General features: G+C 40.6%; 4 protein-coding genes across 5 annotated transcripts; 2 read left to right on the top strand and 2 right to left on the bottom strand.

The window, feature by feature from the left end:
* Positions 1–1,361: 1,361 nt before the first annotated feature.
* Positions 1,362–9,285, top strand: kpna1 (karyopherin alpha 1 (importin alpha 5)). Its single transcript, XM_029457657.1, is given in 15 exon segments — positions 1,362–1,431; positions 2,136–2,269; positions 2,502–2,615; positions 2,720–2,819; positions 3,035–3,111; positions 3,113–3,130; positions 3,381–3,512; positions 4,008–4,096; positions 4,192–4,291; positions 4,462–4,625; positions 4,982–5,060; positions 5,156–5,281; positions 6,218–6,345; positions 6,869–7,044; positions 7,288–9,285. Coding segments are annotated over 14 exon segments (1,617 nt in total). The 5' UTR covers positions 1,362–1,431; positions 2,136–2,143; the 3' UTR covers positions 7,476–9,285.
* Positions 9,286–9,497: 212 nt separating this feature from the next.
* On the bottom strand, positions 9,498–12,637 carry fam162a (family with sequence similarity 162 member A). The gene is made up of 5 exons (XM_029457658.1): positions 12,482–12,637; positions 11,719–11,829; positions 10,939–11,050; positions 10,352–10,460; positions 9,498–10,222 (listed from the first exon to the last, which is right to left on the bottom strand). The coding sequence occupies exons 1-5, from the start codon at positions 12,522–12,524 to the stop codon at positions 10,106–10,108; spliced, it is 492 nt and encodes a 163-aa protein (XP_029313518.1). The 5' UTR covers positions 12,525–12,637; the 3' UTR covers positions 9,498–10,105.
* Positions 12,638–13,299: 662 nt separating this feature from the next.
* Positions 13,300–15,600, top strand: mix23 (mitochondrial matrix import factor 23). Of its 2 annotated transcripts, none has more exons than XM_029457822.1 (5): positions 13,300–13,437; positions 14,399–14,524; positions 14,625–14,771; positions 15,142–15,201; positions 15,289–15,600. In XM_029457822.1, the coding sequence occupies exons 1-5, from the start codon at positions 13,387–13,389 to the stop codon at positions 15,337–15,339; spliced, it is 435 nt and encodes a 144-aa protein (XP_029313682.1). In that variant the 5' UTR covers positions 13,300–13,386; the 3' UTR covers positions 15,340–15,600. The 2 variants fall into 2 exon arrangements, with proteins under 2 accessions (XP_029313682.1, XP_029313683.1); XM_029457823.1 differs by having other exon boundaries at positions 13,322–13,414.
* Positions 15,601–16,204: 604 nt separating this feature from the next.
* On the bottom strand, positions 16,205–17,035 carry LOC115025510 (leukocyte cysteine proteinase inhibitor 1-like). Its single transcript, XM_029457824.1, has 3 exons — positions 16,928–17,035; positions 16,739–16,840; positions 16,205–16,537 (listed from the first exon to the last, which is right to left on the bottom strand). The coding sequence occupies exons 1-3, from the start codon at positions 17,003–17,005 to the stop codon at positions 16,397–16,399; spliced, it is 321 nt and encodes a 106-aa protein (XP_029313684.1). The 5' UTR covers positions 17,006–17,035; the 3' UTR covers positions 16,205–16,396.
* Between the last annotated feature and the right edge of the window lie 1,740 nt (positions 17,036–18,775).

Below are 18,775 nucleotides of genomic sequence, written 5' to 3'. Positions count from 1 at the left end.
GGAGAAAAAAAAAACTCCTGTCGTGCAGTCTGGGGGGTTTTCTTTCATCTCAGGTCATTTGGGCTGTATGCTTGTCGTGAGGCATTAATAGCACCCAGCTGGAAATTAATCTGAAAAGAAACCAACAGTTGATGTTCTGTAAATTATAACATACAGCACAATAAAATAAAGCAGCATTCACTTTGAAAGTGTGGTGTTATGGTATGTGTGGGTGACTGTGTGTGTGGGGTTGTGTGTGTGTGTGTGTGTGTGTGTGTGTGTGTGTGGGGGGGGGGGGGGGGGGGGGGGGGGTCATGTTTTATGGCTTACAAATTTTGCAGATAAGTGCACCTGTTGTGCTGAAGTGCTGAAGGGTCAGACAGAGTTAATGCATTATTTGACTTTGATTGCTCAACCCTCACACACACACACACACACACACACACACACACACACACACACACACACACACACACACACACACACACACACACACACACATATAACCAGTGAGTTTAGGAAAGTGTATACATTAACTGTTATGTTGCACTTGTCTGATGATTGTGTGTGCCTATATTACTTTTGTGTTTTTGTCTCCTCTTTATTCCTTCAACATGAACATGTTTGTAACAATTGTTATCAACAACTGAGTGAGTATACTCATGATATGATTTGTATTATTAATAATACTGCTAATAATAATAATAATGTTGTTGTTACATTATTATTCTTACTTTCTTTCCTGTTTTGCGTGTGTGTTTTTACGTTGTTATGTTACCATATGAAGCCTACCTGTCTGTTTGTTTGTAAATTATTTTAAGATTAGTCCAGGCTATATGCTGGTAACGATATGATGCTTGTTGTCTGTCATCGCTGCTGGTTGTGTACGTGTGAGCATCTCTCATATGATGTGTGTCGTTGAGCCACTGATGACCGCTGGCGCCGGAGCGTGTCTGGCCCACTTCTAAACAGTATCAATATTAAAGGTCCATGCAACTTTCACAACACCTGCACTTCACCTGCTCCTTCATACAACTAAGGGGCCGACGGATGCATCCAGTCCTCCTTGAAGTTGTCCTGAATGCTTGACTCAAACTACGTTTAATCTCTCGGTGCATGCGTTTATGTTGCTGCGTGCTGTGCGTATTTCCACTGCAGTTGTGCCATGACATAAAGTCTGCAGCCAGTGCAGTGTTACTGGACACTCACATGCGTATTGTGTCTGTTAACTGTGTATTACACATGTACAGCAAGCATACTGCATGAGAGGTGGATGCTCGTTTTCGAGTTATTTACAAAACAGAAACATAGCGTGGGTGGGGCGGAGGGAAAATGCGGGGGAGCTGTGGGGGGCTGCCTTTCATATCACGCATGCGCAATATCATACCGGCGACGGCTGTACAAACGGTGGCCTAGCGAATAATAAAGGGATTACAGAGCCCAATTTGACAGGTCAGTTGATAATAATTACATGTATTTAGGAGTCTATGTATGATAACACCTTATAACCTAAAGCTAATTTCATTCTTTATATCGTCAACATGAGCTAATGTTACATTTCAGAGCTAACGTTCGCTAATTCAGCTAGCCACCGTTAGCCTGCTAGCTAACAACGGCTATGACATTAGCTACCTGACAAAGTGTAGCATTGTCGTGTGCCCGTGCTTCATTAATTTATTATTGGTTTGTGCTTTGCTGATTTGTGAATCGATGAGGGGAAGCAGCACACCAGATTATTAGACAATTCTATGTTTGGTTGCGTATTAATCACGCAGTGTCAAGACAGCTAAGCTAAGCAGCTAGCTAGCTAGTATCCTTAGATGCCCCGATGTGTTGAACTGTTTGCCAAGAGGATGATGTACTATCTATGTAAACTAAAATGTAGATAATGTGCTTTACATTAGTTGGTGATTGTTTTGGTAATCCTTATAATTGACAAATTAAGAAAACTGGTAGGGCGTACCCTCCTTAAAGCTAACTATAATTTACTTTGGCTTAACATAGATGATACATACATGCATTGTTTCACAGTTGGTGGTGTAAAATAGGATGTTGCCCTCTATCAGTGAAATATTCAGTTCCAGAAGTTAAAATATTTTCTCCAAACCATATCTGAGTGTGTCTAAATACCATATATTATTTCTGCATCTGTCTAGGCTACACAATGAGTCAGAGTAAGGACAATGCACGACTCAAGAGCTACAAGAACAAGTCCCTCAACACAGATGAAATGAGAAGAAGGAGGGAAGAGGAAGGCCTACAGCTTCGCAAGCAGAAAAAGGATGAACAAGTAAGCAAATTGTGGAGGAGGCAATTTATACCTTCTCGGCAGAGGAAGAGTTTTAAGACGTATTATCGTGTAGGTAGAATGACCCTTCAGGTACATTGAAATTAAACTGCCAGTGTTGCTAATGTCAAGGAGTAAACTCGAACCCATGCTGTTCTTATTAATGTAATAGTGAAGAGGCAATATAGTTAGAAAGACTATATTAATAATATATGTAAATGTTATTCTATTGTAGCTCTTTAAGAGGAGGAATGTTGCCACAGTGGAGGATGATGGCCTCCCGGATGAAGATGGCATGGTGGACAGTGGCTACCTGGAGTCCCAGGCTAACAACATGGATCCACTCACGGTAAGAAGTCCTGCCATCTACCTACATGCGTCACTCACTACACGTATAAAGTCATATGACATAATTGTGTTTGTGTTTGATAAAATCTCCGTTTCTCCGTACAGGGTGGAGCGATCTCTGAAGACATGTCTCAGATGATCTTCTCCAGTTCTCCTGAGCAGCAGCTAATAGGCACTCAGCGCTTTAGGAAGCTCCTTTCTAAAGGTACGGGTGCCATATATTACCATAATTCTTCAAATTCGTAATTCTACTTGATTTTTTTATGCAAGCTGGATTTAATGCCTTCAACATGGGAAATAATGCATCATTTATTTTCCACTTTATCTGTTGTAATCTATTGATATGAGGATAATGCTATGATAAGTATTGCTATATTAATTTTCTTGAAATTCTCCACCTCTATTCTATGTCTCATGCAGAGCCCAACCCCCCCATTGATGAAGTCATTGCCACTTCAGGGGTGGTGGAACGCTTTGTTGAGTTCCTGAAGAGGAAGCGAGAACTGCACATTGCAGGTACATTTCCTCAGTATGTCTTTGTAACGATGCATGTGTGCACATGTAACAATGCATGTGTGCACAAGCTGACTAAGCTGGGGAGAATTGAGGCTGCTATTATTTTTTTGTCACTCTTCCTGCATTGACAATGGATGTCAACAACTGTGTGTGTTGTGTGTGAAGCGGGTGGAGAACATTTAACAGTTTTTAAATCTAACCTGAGTGATCAATATGTAATAAATGTTATATATACTGACTGTTGTTTCAGTTTGAAGCTGCTTGGGTGTTGACCAACATTGCATCAGGTACATCTCACCAGACTCGGGTGGTAATCCAGGCAGGAGCTGTACCTATTTTCATAGAGATGCTAACCTCGGATTTTGAAGACGTACAGGAACAGGTAATAATAATATAATAATAATAATAATAACTTTATTTGTATAGCACCTTTCATACAAGAATTGCAGCCTCAAAGTGCTTCACAGCAAAAACATAACAATTAGTACAAGGACAGAATAAGAGCTTTAGGGAGAGAGGATTCTGAGATTTAATATGATTATTATTATTATTCAATAGGTTTTATTTTCTATCTTATGTTATGCATTCTATGCATTCTGTCTTATTCTTGTCTTGTGTTTTATTTTCCATTAATTATGGTATTCTATCCCTGTTTTTATGTCCACTCTGTGTTTATTTTCTGCATTTCTTGTATGAAAGAGGCTATACAAATACAAGTTTATTATTATTACTTATTATGTTTCTCTATTCAAACTTACTGGTGTATGACAACATATATTTATTTAACCTGCCTGGTTGGATAAAACATAATCCTGTCATCGAAGATTGTACATCTTATAGTTTAGTGTCTGACCTGAGTAATTGCTTCGCCCCCCAGGCAGTGTGGGCCTTGGGAAACATAGCAGGAGATAGCACAGAATGCAGGGACTTTGTCATAGACTGCAACATTCTGCCTTCCCTGGTGCAGTAAGTAGCAACTCAATGCATTCCTTTTGAATCTTGTTATTACTCTAGCAGATACAGAGTAACTGTATCCTCTGTAAAACATGCTCCTTTTGCAGGTTATTGGCCAAGCAGAATCGTCTAACAATGATGAGGAACGCCGTGTGGGCGCTCTCAAACCTGTGCAGAGGAAAGAACCCACCTCCAGACTTCACTAAGGTAATTTGCCAAGATAAACATATCGCTATGGCAACAGCACACATTGCATTGCTAAAATACATCATATTTCATTTGTCACGGTCACAAGCTGTATAAAGTTGCTCATGTCTAAACTGGAAAACACCAAAAATGTTGACCTTACCCTCCCACCACGTCTCTTCTTTCCCCAGGTGTCCCCGTGTCTCAGTGTGCTGTCTTGGCTGCTGTTCGTCAATGACACGGACATCCTTGCTGATGCATGCTGGGCACTCTCCTACCTATCTGATGGCCCCAATGACAAAATCCAGGCTGTTATTGACTCAGGAGTCTGTCGCAGGCTGGTTGAGTTACTGCTGTAAGTCTTTAAACACATACTGTATACTTAGAATTCTAAAAGATTACACAACATAGATATGTATTGTTGGAGAAGAGCAATGTTCTCACTCAGACAGTTACAGAACCTCCCATGTGTACCCTTTGTCAGCACTACGTTGTGACAATCCAGATGTGGGTGTGTTGTGAATGTTTCCAGACATAATTTGAGTTTGACTAATGCATTACCAGCTGTGACAAATGTGCAAATGTCAGGAGAGGACACACTATATAGTATTTCCATGTGAAAAAGAACCATAAACCCACTATAAAGTTGAACATTTATTGCTACCATCCTGAGACTGAAAGGCTAACCGGTCGTTCACAACTCTGTTCCAGACACTCTGATTACAAGGTGGTGTCTCCTGCACTGCGCGCTGTTGGGAACATAGTCACTGGAGATGATCTGCAGACACAGGTAATGGCAGCATATCCACACACACACACACACATGAAGTTATATTACTCTTGGAGAAGGTAATTGAATACTTTATTATTTGTGTGGTTGCCTAGGTTATTTTGAACTGTTCAGCGCTGCAGTCTCTACTTCACCTCCTGAGTAGCCCCAAGGAGTCCATCAAGAAGGAAGCCTGCTGGACGATTTCCAACATCACCGCAGGAAACCGAGCACAAATACAGGTGTGTGTGTGTGTGTGTGTGTGTGTGTGTGTGTGTGTGTGTGTGTGTGTGTGTGTGTGTGTGTGTGTGTGTGTATGTGAGTGTCATAATAATAATAACTTTATATATAGCGCCTTTCAAAACAAAGTTACAAAGTGCTTGACAGTAAAAACAATAATAAAGCTTAAAACATGTACAAGATATAAAACAGGATGAAATAGTTTAGTTAGTGACAATAAATAACAATAGTTAAGAAAAAGCCAAACGATAAAAGCAAGTTTTAAGAAGAGATTTAAAAGAGCTCACTGAGTTTGTCTGCTTGAGATCCACAGGCGGGGAGTTCCAACGCTGAGGGGCCCGGTTACCTTTAGTGACCAGTCGAGAGTTTAGAACCATTAGTAGAGCATTGCTGGAGGATCTAAAGCAGAGATCAGGCTCATGTGGAGTTAGCAGGTCACAGATATAGACAAGACCTGGACAATGGACAGAAAGTGTGTTGCTGTAATCAAATCTGGAGGAGATAAAAGAAACGAGGAACTTTTCTAAATCTGCAGAGGAAAGTAATGACCGGATCTTAGATAAATGTCTCACTTTGGCAAAACAGGACTTCACAACTTAAGTCACCTGAGCATCAAAGGCAGTGCTGAGTCCAAACTAGCACCTAGGTTACGAGCCTCTTTTGTCATAGCGTCATTAGATAAGGCACCCAGTTAACAGTTAACGCTGCAGCTAGTTGTGTATAATCTGCATAGTAATGAAGTGTATACATGATTTGCCCCAGGGGTAGCATGTATATGGTTAGGAGGGGACCCAGAATAGACCCCTGGAGGATCCCACAAAACAGAGAAGAATGAGAGAAGCATGACAGAGAAGGTGATTTCCAAACCCAGAGCGACATCACTGAAATGTTGACATGAGCGTTCCCTCATCTAATCAACTTTTTTCCCATCTTAATAGTTGGTGATAGATGCAGGTCTGCTGCCTCCTCTCATCACTATCCTGCAGGTAGCAGAGTTTCGCACAAGGAAGGAGGCAGCCTGGGCCATTACCAATGCCACCTCAGGGGGCTCTGCAGAGCAAATTAGGTAAGACCACTGATGCAGTTTAACATACATTATACAACCACTATATCCAGCACATACAATGAGGTGTGGCTCCTTTCAAAAGGATTACGTGAGCTAGGGTCTAACTCAAACCACAGATCATAAATATTACAGCGTTAGCATTCGGCTCTTCCGATCAGAATGAACGGTCATACAGTATGTGGTAGTCTTGTATTTTAAAACGGACAATAAATAGAGAAAATCCCCCAAAACTACATGGAGGGAAATTAGTTAATTATTTAATTACACAAGTTTTAATATTTTAAGGCTGTAGGGAGACTAGTATAATGTCTGTAGTGTAGTTTTATCTTTAGATGCAATATAATAATAATAATCAATTGTATGTGTAAAACGCCTTTCCTAGCTAAAAGCAATCTCAAGGCGCTAAAATATGTGTGGTTTACCCATCATGCTTTGTGTCTATTGTTGAGCCAAACACAATTATTTGTTCTGAATTAGCAATAAAAGTTTGATTCTGTATCTGTGTGTGTACTGCCCCCTGCAGGCACCTTGTGGATCTCGGCTGTATAAAACCTCTGTGTGACCTGCTCACACTTATGGACTCCAAAATAGTTCAGGTGGCTCTAAATGGCCTCGAGAACATCCTGCGGCTGGGAGAACTGGAGGCCAAGAGGGGAGGAGGCATCAACCCTTACTGTGCACTCATTGAAGAGGCCTATGGTAAGCATACAGGCACAATTGAAATGATTGCATTCATGCTAATTCAGTTTCCCAGAGGGCGAGATGACATCACTAGTACAAAATCCAAAGATGTTCAATTTGTAGTGATAAATAAAACCAGCAAACGTCACATTTGAGACGTTTGAGACAGAAGTTAGACGTTTAAACCTGATAAATTATAAATGAACTGTTAAATTATTCTGCTGGCAGTTAATTTTCCAGCACTACCATCTTTCTACGCAGGTCTGGACAAGTTGGAGTTCCTGCAGGGCCACGAGAACCAAGAAATCTACCAGAAGGCCTTCGACCTGATCGAGCGCTACTTCAACACTGAAGATGAGGACCCGTCTCTGGCTCCAGCCGTCGATCTGCAGCAGCAGCAGTTCCTCTTCCAGCAGTGCGAGGCCCCGATGGAAGGCTTCCAGCTATAATGCTAAATCCTCCTCCCCCCCCATGTGCTCCACCTTCATCCTCACCTCTGCTCATTTCTCTCACTCTCTGCTCACTGCCACGATCAAGGGTTTCGACGACCCTCGTCTCCCCTACTCCTCCCCCGTCATCGTCAGAGAGATTGATTCAATCATTATCATGATTATGAAAAATGTAACATTGCAGGAGCACGTGTGTGCGCGTACGTTCGACGTGGGTCAAGTTCTGCAGTCTTGTCAGCCAGTTTGTAAAGGTTTCACTCATCATTCCCACCTCCGCACCTGAACCCCACCTACCTGCTCAGGCCCTGGCGTCTCCTACTAGCAGATTGTCCTTGTAACCCCACCCCGTCGTACTTTTAGGATTTCCTCATCCCAAATGAAAAGTCTGTGTTACGCGATCCCCATCTCTGATTAAGTGGGAGTTTGTAGGACTGCACTGCTTGTCTGATTGAAGCATTAATGACTCACAAGACAGACAAACATGGACGTGATTTTTATCCCTCCCCCTTCCACATACACAACACACACACACACACACACACAAATCTAACCTAAACACTGGACTGACCATGAGACGTTGATCACATGTTTGACTGTGGTCTTTGGACTGAACTGCCCACACTGGGGCCATGTGGCCAGTCCCAACCCCAGGACTCAACTGACCTCTACTAAAGGCACTTAAACGTTTCAAACATGGAGGTTGAATTCACCTTATCTCCGGCCATTGGATACGTCACCACAGATGGACAAATTAGGAACTTGTCGCTGAGGGGTGGAGCTCGTCAGTGACAAACCAGGCTGCTTGCGTTCCCTTCTGGATCTCATATCATGCATTCCTTTATCCAGTTATGGGACTTTCCTCCTGCACAGGCTTCGTGCTGAAGAGTTTAGACTGCCTCTGTTGTGATGTGAATAGCCCCATGGAACCATGGGAATTGGAGTCTTCCCTCGCACTGAGACAATTAAGACAGACTTGGACGAGACAAAACAGACTATTTAACCCCAGAATCTGTCCAGCAGCAGACCAGCGGGTATTTTTATTATCTTACCATCATTTCATTTCATTTGCAGCACTTTAGTTCTGGACTGACGCCTGCTCTTCGAGAATATACCGTAGTTTTATGCGTTAACTATTTAATGGGTTGATGACGCGGCTCTTCCCTCCTCAGGAAGAGAGGTGTAAAGAGGAGTGGTCTGAATCCCCAGCCCCCTTCTGATATCACAAGGATTACAATGTACTTTACTGTTTACCCTTCCCACAAAAGGACTCGAGCAGATTGTGAACTGAAACTTTTAGCACACTAATTACAATCAGTAGATCATGCTGCCTCAGCAAAGCTAGAAGAACTGTATTGTGACAAAGTAAATCAGACTCTTGGGAAATTGGCTGTTTAGCTTTGCAGTCTAAATGTCTTTCCAACACATGTTCAGGTAGTATTTTACAATTTGATCATGCCAAATCATCGATACATTTATCAGCTATTGGGTCTGAAGTTGGGTTTTTTTGTTTTTAAACTGTTTTTTTTTTAATTAAGGTAAGCATCTGTCATGTTGCTGATGGTGCCATAATCCTTATTCTACAGGAATCCTTCCAGATAATTTCAACAAAAATCCAGATATAAACTTGAAAATACTGGTGATCTCCTTAGTTAGCAAAACTGAACATTTGTTTACCAAGTCCTCTTAACATTGCTTACTTTTATCAAAATCTCTGCAAGAGATGACCAGCTCTACATGTTAATTACTGTTTGTTGTATTGAGTTTGTGCAACTGTCCCGTTATGCCATTTGCATAAAAGCTGTTTCATGAACCACAGTGTAAGTGAATCAGTTTCGTTGTGTGTACGGGGTGAAGCTTCACTGCTATGTAGCTAAAGAGATGTTGTACCTCGGATGTTACACAGCAACTAATGATTATATTCTTCTCGTTATTAGTGTATAAATAGTGAAACATAACTCTGACTAAGACCTTTAGAGTTGAAGTCTTTATGAAACCAGATCACTCATTAAAATCAGACGGGAATTCTCAACAAGCAATACTTTATTGGATGAATATTCTTTTAGTGCTCACTATATACAAAGAGATCATCAGTCATGAACAACCCGTTCTAATGACACGAGTATCAGGACATTGTGCAGAAGGATCATGTCTGATCCATTACTTGATGTTCTCTTGAAGAAAACAAGAATATTTGAAACCCTCTGGAGCCGAACTGTCATCACAAGACAGACTAACTTCTGAGGCTAATTTCAAAACAGGAATACCTAAGGCAGATGTTGGAGTAAAAGGTATGTGGTGAAAGTAGACTACAAGCTTTGACAGATTTGATTGTTTCTGTTCCAATGATTTATTTTCCCCTGGTCATAAACTCCTAACACCTCCATCACAATACCACCAAACGCTGACACCAACATTATTGTTTGGGCTTTAAAAAAAGATTAAATAATCCATAGTTGTTTGTTAAAGGTCAATCTTAAAGTTGCACAACAATTAAGTAACAACTGCTCTGAAATCTTTTGGCCGCTCTCAGATGGGAGTGGGGAGCTCTGAGGCTGTGACACACACAGGACGGGGACACAATTGGCCCAAATTGCAGATAAAAGGGTTGTGCAGGGACGAGTTGTCTTACATCACTGAGCCTTCTCTGACAGGGCGAGAGCAGCTTCCTTCTCTTTTCGTAGTTCCTCCTTCCATTTAGCTTTCTTCTCCAGGTTTTGGCTCGTCAGGGACTCGTGCCTGCCTACAGCCTGCGACAAGACAAGACAAATACGGACAAGACGCGTCTGATATTCCGCTTGATATTTGCCATAAAATACACATGCATCCTGAGGTCAGATCATTTAAAATAACAATGTACTCCTCTATTTATCACTCACCCGTTTCCCCAGGAACACCATAACCAGACAGCCCATTACTGTGGCCACCATCATCATGTAGCAGACTTTCACTCTCATTTTGTTTCTGGCAGCGTCGAGCATCTCAAACCTGTGACGTGCAAAAACAAACGTGTCGCCAGATATTTGAAACTGTATTCTAATCAATGTCATCAACAAGCCTGTTTGTTATGTTGTCCGTTTCAAGCTCAGCACACTTAAAAGTGATGTGCATGTTCCTTCATGCAATGGCACAAAGGCAATTCATGCTTTTCTCAGTCTCTTATGTTAACATTAATAACAGCATAACTGTGAGTGCAGGTGGTGGGAGGTCTGCAGTGTGTATGCGTGACAATCCAACACTTTGATCACCGCAGCAGATCAGATATGATCTCCATGATTTCAGGAACCACAGCAATTACCTCCAGCCAAAAACAGACGGCCTGTTTGAACCGCAATCATCTCGGGAACCGCCCCTCATCCAGTTAGTTAACTCTGTTCTTGTGATGTATCTTAACTAAATCACGCAAAGAGCCAATCAGATGCGTGCGTGCTGGGAGGCCTGGTGTAAACAGGAAGAGGCTACTTACGACACAATCTCTGGTATCTGGTCTGCTGTCTTAAAGCGTCCCGTCCAGATCAGAAACCTCTTGTCCATATTTGAGGGTTTGTAGCCTGGGAGTCTGAACGCGGCCCGAGGTGCTATATAAAAGAAAGCACACGTTAGAATGAACAAACAAGCAGAGTTAAAGTCCACAAACATCGCAGAAGAAAATGCAGAGAAGTTCACTTTCACAAGCCCCAGTCGTTAACTCCATCACCCCAGATTATAACCTCCCTTCCTGTGTTCCTCCTTCCTCTGGGACTAAAGAAAAACTTTCACACTTTCTATGGCAACAAGTGACCTGTGATGTGCAAAACCTCTCTGGCAATCAATATGGGGGTTGTTTCATATATCAAATATCTAAAAATCACATGGGAAGACGATCTGCTGAAGTTCAAACCAACAACGTCCATCCCTTTACGACCACCGTGTACCCGTCTACTTCCCAGCAGGCTCACACGCCATGTCACAACGCTCTAATAATCTCACTCTGCTCAAATGGCTTTGAGCACCTTTGGGACGTGGTGGAGATTTGCATCATGGATGTGCAGGTGACAAATCTGCAGCAACTGCGCAATGCTGACATGTCAATATATGGACCAAAATGTTCCCGTTGAATCTATGCCAGAGACTTAAGGCGGGTCTGAAGGTCAAACTCGGTACTAGCTAGGTGTACCTAAGAAAGTAGCCGGTGAGTGTAGAGTGAGAGATAAGAGTAAATGGGCGGTAGTAATTAATAGAATTAATGTGTCTGCTTATGATTTACCTTGTGCTGGCACTGCAGGAGGCTCTGCAGGAGGCTCTGCTTTGACCTCCTGTGGTTTATTGCACATCCCTCTGTGGCTCCATGTTTCAGTGACCGGTCTGCACCTCTGACCTGTTGAGATATTTTTTTTTAAAAGCACAAAAAAACATGTGTATTTGATCTAGGAGGAATCATAACGAGGGCTAAACTTATTGTTAATATGGTTAAGCTGCTTAGTATTTTGGTCTATAAAATGTATTCAACTGGCTTCCTGAAATTGTTTTGTCCAAAAAACAATAATATTCAGTTCACATAAGCCAAAGAAAGTCAGCAAATCATCACAACTGAGGCTGAAACTGCAAAATATTTGTGATTTGTTTGTAAAATGACTTAAAACGATGATCAAACATTTGCAGATTGTTTTTGTTGTTCTAAATCTCACCAAATTTAACTAATCCATGCCAAAACAACACAACAAAACAATACTCGCAAGATAACGCAGAACATGAAAGTGCAATCATACAATGTGCTGCACACTTTCATAATAAGGAGGTGTGTGAAACAACATTTACTAAGTATTTTCCTAAGGCTTATTAAACCTAAGCACGAAATACAAATTTTACAAAAGAATCATTTACTGGCCTTAAACTATGATATTCAAGAACGACAGGTAACAAATATCTAATCTAGCGAGTCGTGTGTAACATTATACCAATACAAAGTGGGACAAGAGACACTTCCAGCCAGGTAAAACAACACATACGTTAAAGTTAAAGATACGAACCTATAAAGTTGGCAATAGAAAGGCGAGATCTGACGAAATTCATGTTTTGTTTGAGTAAATCAGGTAAAGCGAGTTTGTGAAGCCATTAAAACGCAGTCCGTCAGCTGCTGAAAGTCAACTACCTGCTGTCGCCTTTAACTGCCCGACAGGACCCCGTCACATAAGCATAGCTGCCCGTGCTGTTCGCCTGATCAAAAAGATATAGGTCTTTCATTAAAGTCTCCCGTTGCAAATAGTGTCAAAGATGCTTTATTATTTTCCCTTTTATTTACTTAATGTATTTTCTGATAGGGTTTACCTTCCATGACTGGAAGTCGGGTGATTGTTATAGTGTTTAATTATGCGTAGGCATCACAAACAAAGTTTAAAGTAGGGGGAGCATCACATGTAACATCCTGAATCATAAAAGCAGTGGGACTTTCTAGGCTTACCTGTGCTGCTCTCTCATTATATATTGATTATTAAAACCTCACATTCATGTTTTCAAGAAAAAGCTATAGGCCTATATAAGATTGCTTCAGCAAAACACAAAAACACTATTACAACTGAGTCTTTTAATGTTGCTTTCTATTTATTTATGTCGACCCGTGGCATGTTTTGTATTACTTTACTCTATTTTATTTTGTATTACCTTTTTATATACTCATTTATATCTGTTGAAATAGAAATATAATGTTTTAATGTGGATCATTGTAATGTTTACTGATAAAAAAAATCTTAATGATGTCGATGTTAAGTTTATTCATATAGATAAATTGAGTTTTTAGTTATACCTTGATGCAACATGAATAGAATGAAAGTGTGAAATATAATATATAATAGCTTGTTTCATAGTGAGTTTCATTCAGGCACCGTGTTGAACAGTCACCACGCGCTGTTGTGTAGAGAGGACCCTGCAGTCCACCATGGCGGCGCCCGGTGGAACTTTAAACTGTGAGGACTTTTCAATGTTTCAGGTAATTTTAACAAAGGATTAATCAATCTGTGTGAACTTGTCACAGAAAGGCAGCGATCCCAATCATAACCTCTCAAAAGTTCACGTGTCGCGTTGTTTATTTCCTGCGTAACGTTAATTAAAGTCACGCAGGACTTCACACTGCTTGCTCTGCAAGAGTTCAAGGAGCCACACTTGATCAGCAGCAGCACTGAAAACAAGCAGCACGCGGTTAAAAAGTCACAGTCACGAGATGAACATACCCGGCCTGCATGTACTGCATAAACTGTTGAAGTTGTTTACGTCATTGTAGATGCCTTAAACTTTGAGTACCAAGAGTTCACCATAGCTCTTCACCTCCAAAACTCCTGCTATGGGAGGGGTCACAAGTACAATGACATAATGTAAGGATGTGAAGATCACTAAAAAGCTCGGGTACAAGCTGAGCACCACACTAGAAATGTATTGCAATTATTTGAATTATGTATTTAACCTTTTATGTCTCATTTACAATGGTAATAAGTTATTCAAGCTATTATTGACTTTATTTGTGTTTAGCACATCTAAGATATTGTTCTCTGCAGGGCTCATCTGTGTCTGTGTGGAAAAACAGTCCCTCGATTCGTCGCCTAATCGAACTGCTTTGATAATAGATGAATCTTTAAAGTCATTTTTCATGTAAAAATGGCAGAAAATGCTGTTTTCAGCCTCTCAAACGTGGAAATGTTCAGCTGTTCTCTGTTTAATATCATATTAAACAGAATATCTTGATGATGGGATGAAAATAATCTCAAAATCAACACAAGACATTTGGCTGTTGGACAGATTTAGTATGTGGTTTCTAAAATATCAGACTCATGCTCTGATTCCCAGAGATCAATAAAAAAACAAAATAAAATTACAGCTATGACCTTTGAACTCATAGCTTTGACGGTTTTAGTTGAACTGAAGCCTCTGACTCTTTGCCTCACTGTGTTTCTCAGGAGACGCTGAAGGTGATGCGCAACATCGATGACCGCATCGTCCATTCCCTCAACACCACCGTGCCCACGGTCTCCTTCTCAGGCAAAGTGGATGCCACGCAAACATGCAAACAACTCTATGAATCTGTGAGCGACAGCCAAGACTACAATTCTGTGTCAAAGTTACCCCTCAGCTTTTTCCTATCATACTGTAGCAGCTCCACTAATAATCTCATGCGTTCCACAGATGATGGAGGCTCATCTGACCAGAGACAAAGCTATCAAGTCCTGTATACACCAAACATCGGAGCTGGTGGGACAACTGCGTAAAGAGAGAGCAAAAGACAGTGACAACCTGGCACTCATCAAACAGCTCAGAAAGGAGCAGACCAACGTAGGTCCTGGTTCTAACATTAGAGGGTTAAACACCACCGAGCTGTGAGATATGAACCATCTGCAGCTGGAAGACTCGTGGAGGTGTTGAAAACAAGTGGGACTTTAGGAGGTCGGGGGTCATTTAATAAAAATGCTTTTAAGTTTCCTTTTGGGAAACGTAGGATCCAGTGTTTTTAGAGTTTGGGACTAAAAGTTAATATAAAAAAAGCAATATTAAATCACTGGAGGTTATTATTATTATTATTTTATTTATTTATCAGTCTTTTCTCCTCAGTGTTGTGGTGTTATATGTTTATATAACTAGTCTGTCATCATACTTTGAGTGTTAATTGTACATTAAGTAATGTTTTTTCCTTCCTTGTCTCCAGTTAAAGCTAATGCAAACAGAGCTGAATGTTGAAGAGGTTGTCAAAGACAGAAGTCTGAAGGTATGCTCACTGTTCTCCGTACTGTCCTATAATCGCACACTCTGTCATTATCTTATATGTTACTTATTCCTGGTTTCCTGTGTTCAGATTTTCAGCGAAAGGTGCAGAATCCACTACACGCCTCCGAAGGTGAAGTGAAGCTCCGTCCGATGAGAGCGGCTGCTTTACTCGAGGTCCAAATCCAGACTGGAGCGGAGACTGGGGCTCCTGCCTGCAGGCTGCAGAGACCCAGACCTCTCTGACCTCTGACCTCTTCTCAAACACTTATATTCCACTGTGATTGTTGTGTTGCATTGCCACAGCTGTAAAACCGTCATGTCAGTCGTTTGCTTCTTTAATGAGAAAGATTGTATAAAAATGTTTGTTTTTTAAAAAAGACAATGAAATGTTTTCAAGTGACGTGTTGTCTGTGTTTTAAATCAGCTGTGAGTCTTTTGAACACCTTGGTGCTTCTACTTCTAAGTGGTACAGTTTAATCCACTCTGTTATAAACTCTTGTACGGATTGAAATGTCTCAACAACTGTCGAGTGGATTGACTTCACATTTTGTACAGACATTCATGATGTCAGATCATGAATCCTGATGACAATGTTAGCATGTTAGCATGTTAGCATGTTAGCATGTTAGCATTGAGCTCAGTGCAGCCTCACACAGCTGCTAGCAGGCTGGAGATGCTTCATTTAGTTCATCTGCGTTTTTATTTCATTCTGCAAAGTTAACAAACAGGATTGAGTGTCGGTGTATTTCCTGCTTCCTCCACACTCACTTTTTAATCTCATAAGAATTTCTGAAATGTTGTTAAGAAAATGTTTCCTGGTTTGTGTATTCAGAACTCACAACATGAGAAGTTTAACACAAACTAAAGCGGTTTATTAACCTTTTTATTTATTCATTTGTAACTATTTCTTCCAGCCAACACAACATCTATTGTAGGAATCAGACTTCACAAAAAAAGAAGCAAATGCTGCATTTAAAAACCACAAGAAATCTAGAGATTGTTTGAATTTTCAAATCCTTTTTATTTCTTGAGAAGGCAGTGCATTCAACTTGCTGCTTCCCAACACCAAATATATTTATCTCTCTGAGTGAATAGAATCAACATCAAATCATTTCAGGATAAAGAAGCAGAGCATTTTAATATGAGACTGCAGCCTGTAAGTATTTCACTGTTGAAACAGGTTGTGTGATCAGTTGCTAAAAAGGTACGAGGGGGTCCTCTTTGGTTTTGTGCTGCTCCACACCCAGCAGGACATATTTTATTTCCTCCACGTCTCTTACAAATGTAATGAATTGGAAAACTCTCAGATGGATGTAGTCCTTCCCTCCAACAAAAACCTGCAGGAAAAAGAGGAAACATCTGAAAATATATTCCTCTAGATCTTGTGTTGCTGAACAGTGAGGATCTTCTACCATCAGATGAGTTTAACTGGTGTTTACTCTCCTGAATGTTACATGACATTAGACTCAACTGGTTTTTAACTTTAACTTGTATATTATACAAAGACAAATCCTTTTTTCAAATATCACAACATTTACCTTGATGAGGAAGTTTTCTCCATTCACAATTTGACTCCTGTATTCAGTTGCTGTGTAATCCACATATTTCTTATCAGTCTTTTGCTCCACTTCGTCTTTCACCTGCGTATGAATGAAACAAAACATATAAATCCAGAGCAAAGAGTTGTGTGTGGAGGTTGTGAAGAATGAAGGTAGATTGAAACTCACCTGATAACAAATGTTCTGGGTTTCCCCAGTGGCATCCTTTGTCTCACCCCATCCTCCAAGTTCAACTCTGTTAGCCATCGTCTCAAAGTCTGTTGAAGTGAACAGAGAAGTCAAGTGTCTGCTCTGATGTGTCTCAAGTGTCTCAAGTATTCATGTATTTATACAGATTAACCGCCCCTTGACACTCCTGACAGGTGGCTTCACTACATGTTGGGTGGAGCCACCTGTGATCAGTGTTGTTCCTCTCTGATGAATTATAAATTCTAGTTGAGGATTAAATTAAGAAAAACTAGAAAGTTTAAAATCTCACAAATCAGATTTTCATTGTGTCGTCCAGATCTAACACTCAAAGGTTCATATTGCTTCGATGCTAAATGATGCACCATTAAGGCAAGAAGTCCATCCTGCTCATGTGACCGGCTGAACTAAAACATCCCCACAAAGGGGCTGATTCTGAGTAGTCTGCTTCTAACATTAACATTCAACTCAAAACAACAATGTCCAAGTCTTCTGGAGGTGTTCAAACTAGAGATTGTTTTGTGTCTCAACAAAGTCATTTCCTTACAGTCCATATATCCTTTTGATCACTATCAAATCAACCAAAAGTATCTAGCATCCCATAATCAGAAACTCCACAAGTACGGAGTTTTACAAATCTGGTTATCTGAACATCAAAGAAGAAAAAAGCAACAATTGGCAGAAATCAGCTTCCTGCCTGTCAACACTGAATATCCTCACGTTAACCCACACAAAACTGCACATAACTTTATTATAAAGGAGTATTATCTATAGTGTGTAATCATTCTGAGATAAAGGAGAAGAGCATTTCATATGAGACTTCAGAATCCAGTTAAGAGAACGTGTTGATGTCTGGAAAGTAGGGAAACAGGACTTCAGTCATTGTCGCTGTATTTCCTCGTTTGGTTGGATTTGTTAAGCTTTGTAATCTCAGAAGTATGTATGAAAACCTTTTCTTCCTCCAGGGACGAACGTAACTGACAGTTACAAAGTGTTTCCTGGTTTGTGTGATCAGAAAATCTAAGAGAAAAGTTTTGAAATGCAAAATATTTACATTTTAGTGTGTTAACCACGAGCCAAGAGGAAGCAGAGCAAAAAGACAATGAAATGTTTTCAAGTGACGTGTTGTCTGTGTTTTAAATCAGCTGTGAGTCTTTTGAAGAACTTGGTGCTTCTACTTCTAAGACATTAACACATTAACAACTGAAACTGTGACATTTGAAAATATATTCATCTGGATCTATGTTGCTGAACAGTGAGGATCTTCTACCATCAGATGTGTTTCAGAATCAGAATCAGAAATCCTTTATTTGTCCCACAACGGGGAAATTTACATTGTTACTACTACTTCTACTAGGTCGTCCTCAGACGGGCCCTCCATCGGAGCTTCCAGTCATCCCGATGCCCCATGTATCTGGCTAGCTCGCCAGTATTTTCTGCTCCCGCATCTTTCCTGGTTTGTGTATTCAGAACTCACAACATGAGAAGTTTAACACAAACTAAAGCGGTTTATTAACCTTTTTATTTATTCATTTGTAACTATTTCTTCCAGCCAACACAACATCTATTGTAGGAATCAGACTTCACAAAAATAACAAGCAATTGCTGCAATTTAAAAACCACAAGAAATCTAGAGATTATGATGTCAGATCATGAATCCTGATGACAATGTTAGCATGTTAGCATGTTAGCATGTTAGCATTGAGCTCAGTGCAGCCTCACACAGCTGCTAGCAGGCTGGAGATGCTTCATTTAGTTCATCTGCGTTTTTATTTCATTCTGCAAAGTTAACAAACAGGATTGAGTGTCGGTGTATTTCCTGCTTCCTCC

This window comes from Cottoperca gobio, chromosome 20, assembly GCF_900634415.1.
Source record: "Cottoperca gobio chromosome 20, fCotGob3.1, whole genome shotgun sequence".
NCBI lineage: Eukaryota > Metazoa > Chordata > Actinopteri > Perciformes > Bovichtidae > Cottoperca > Cottoperca gobio.
This window is presented reverse-complemented; position numbering and strand designations above follow the sequence as displayed.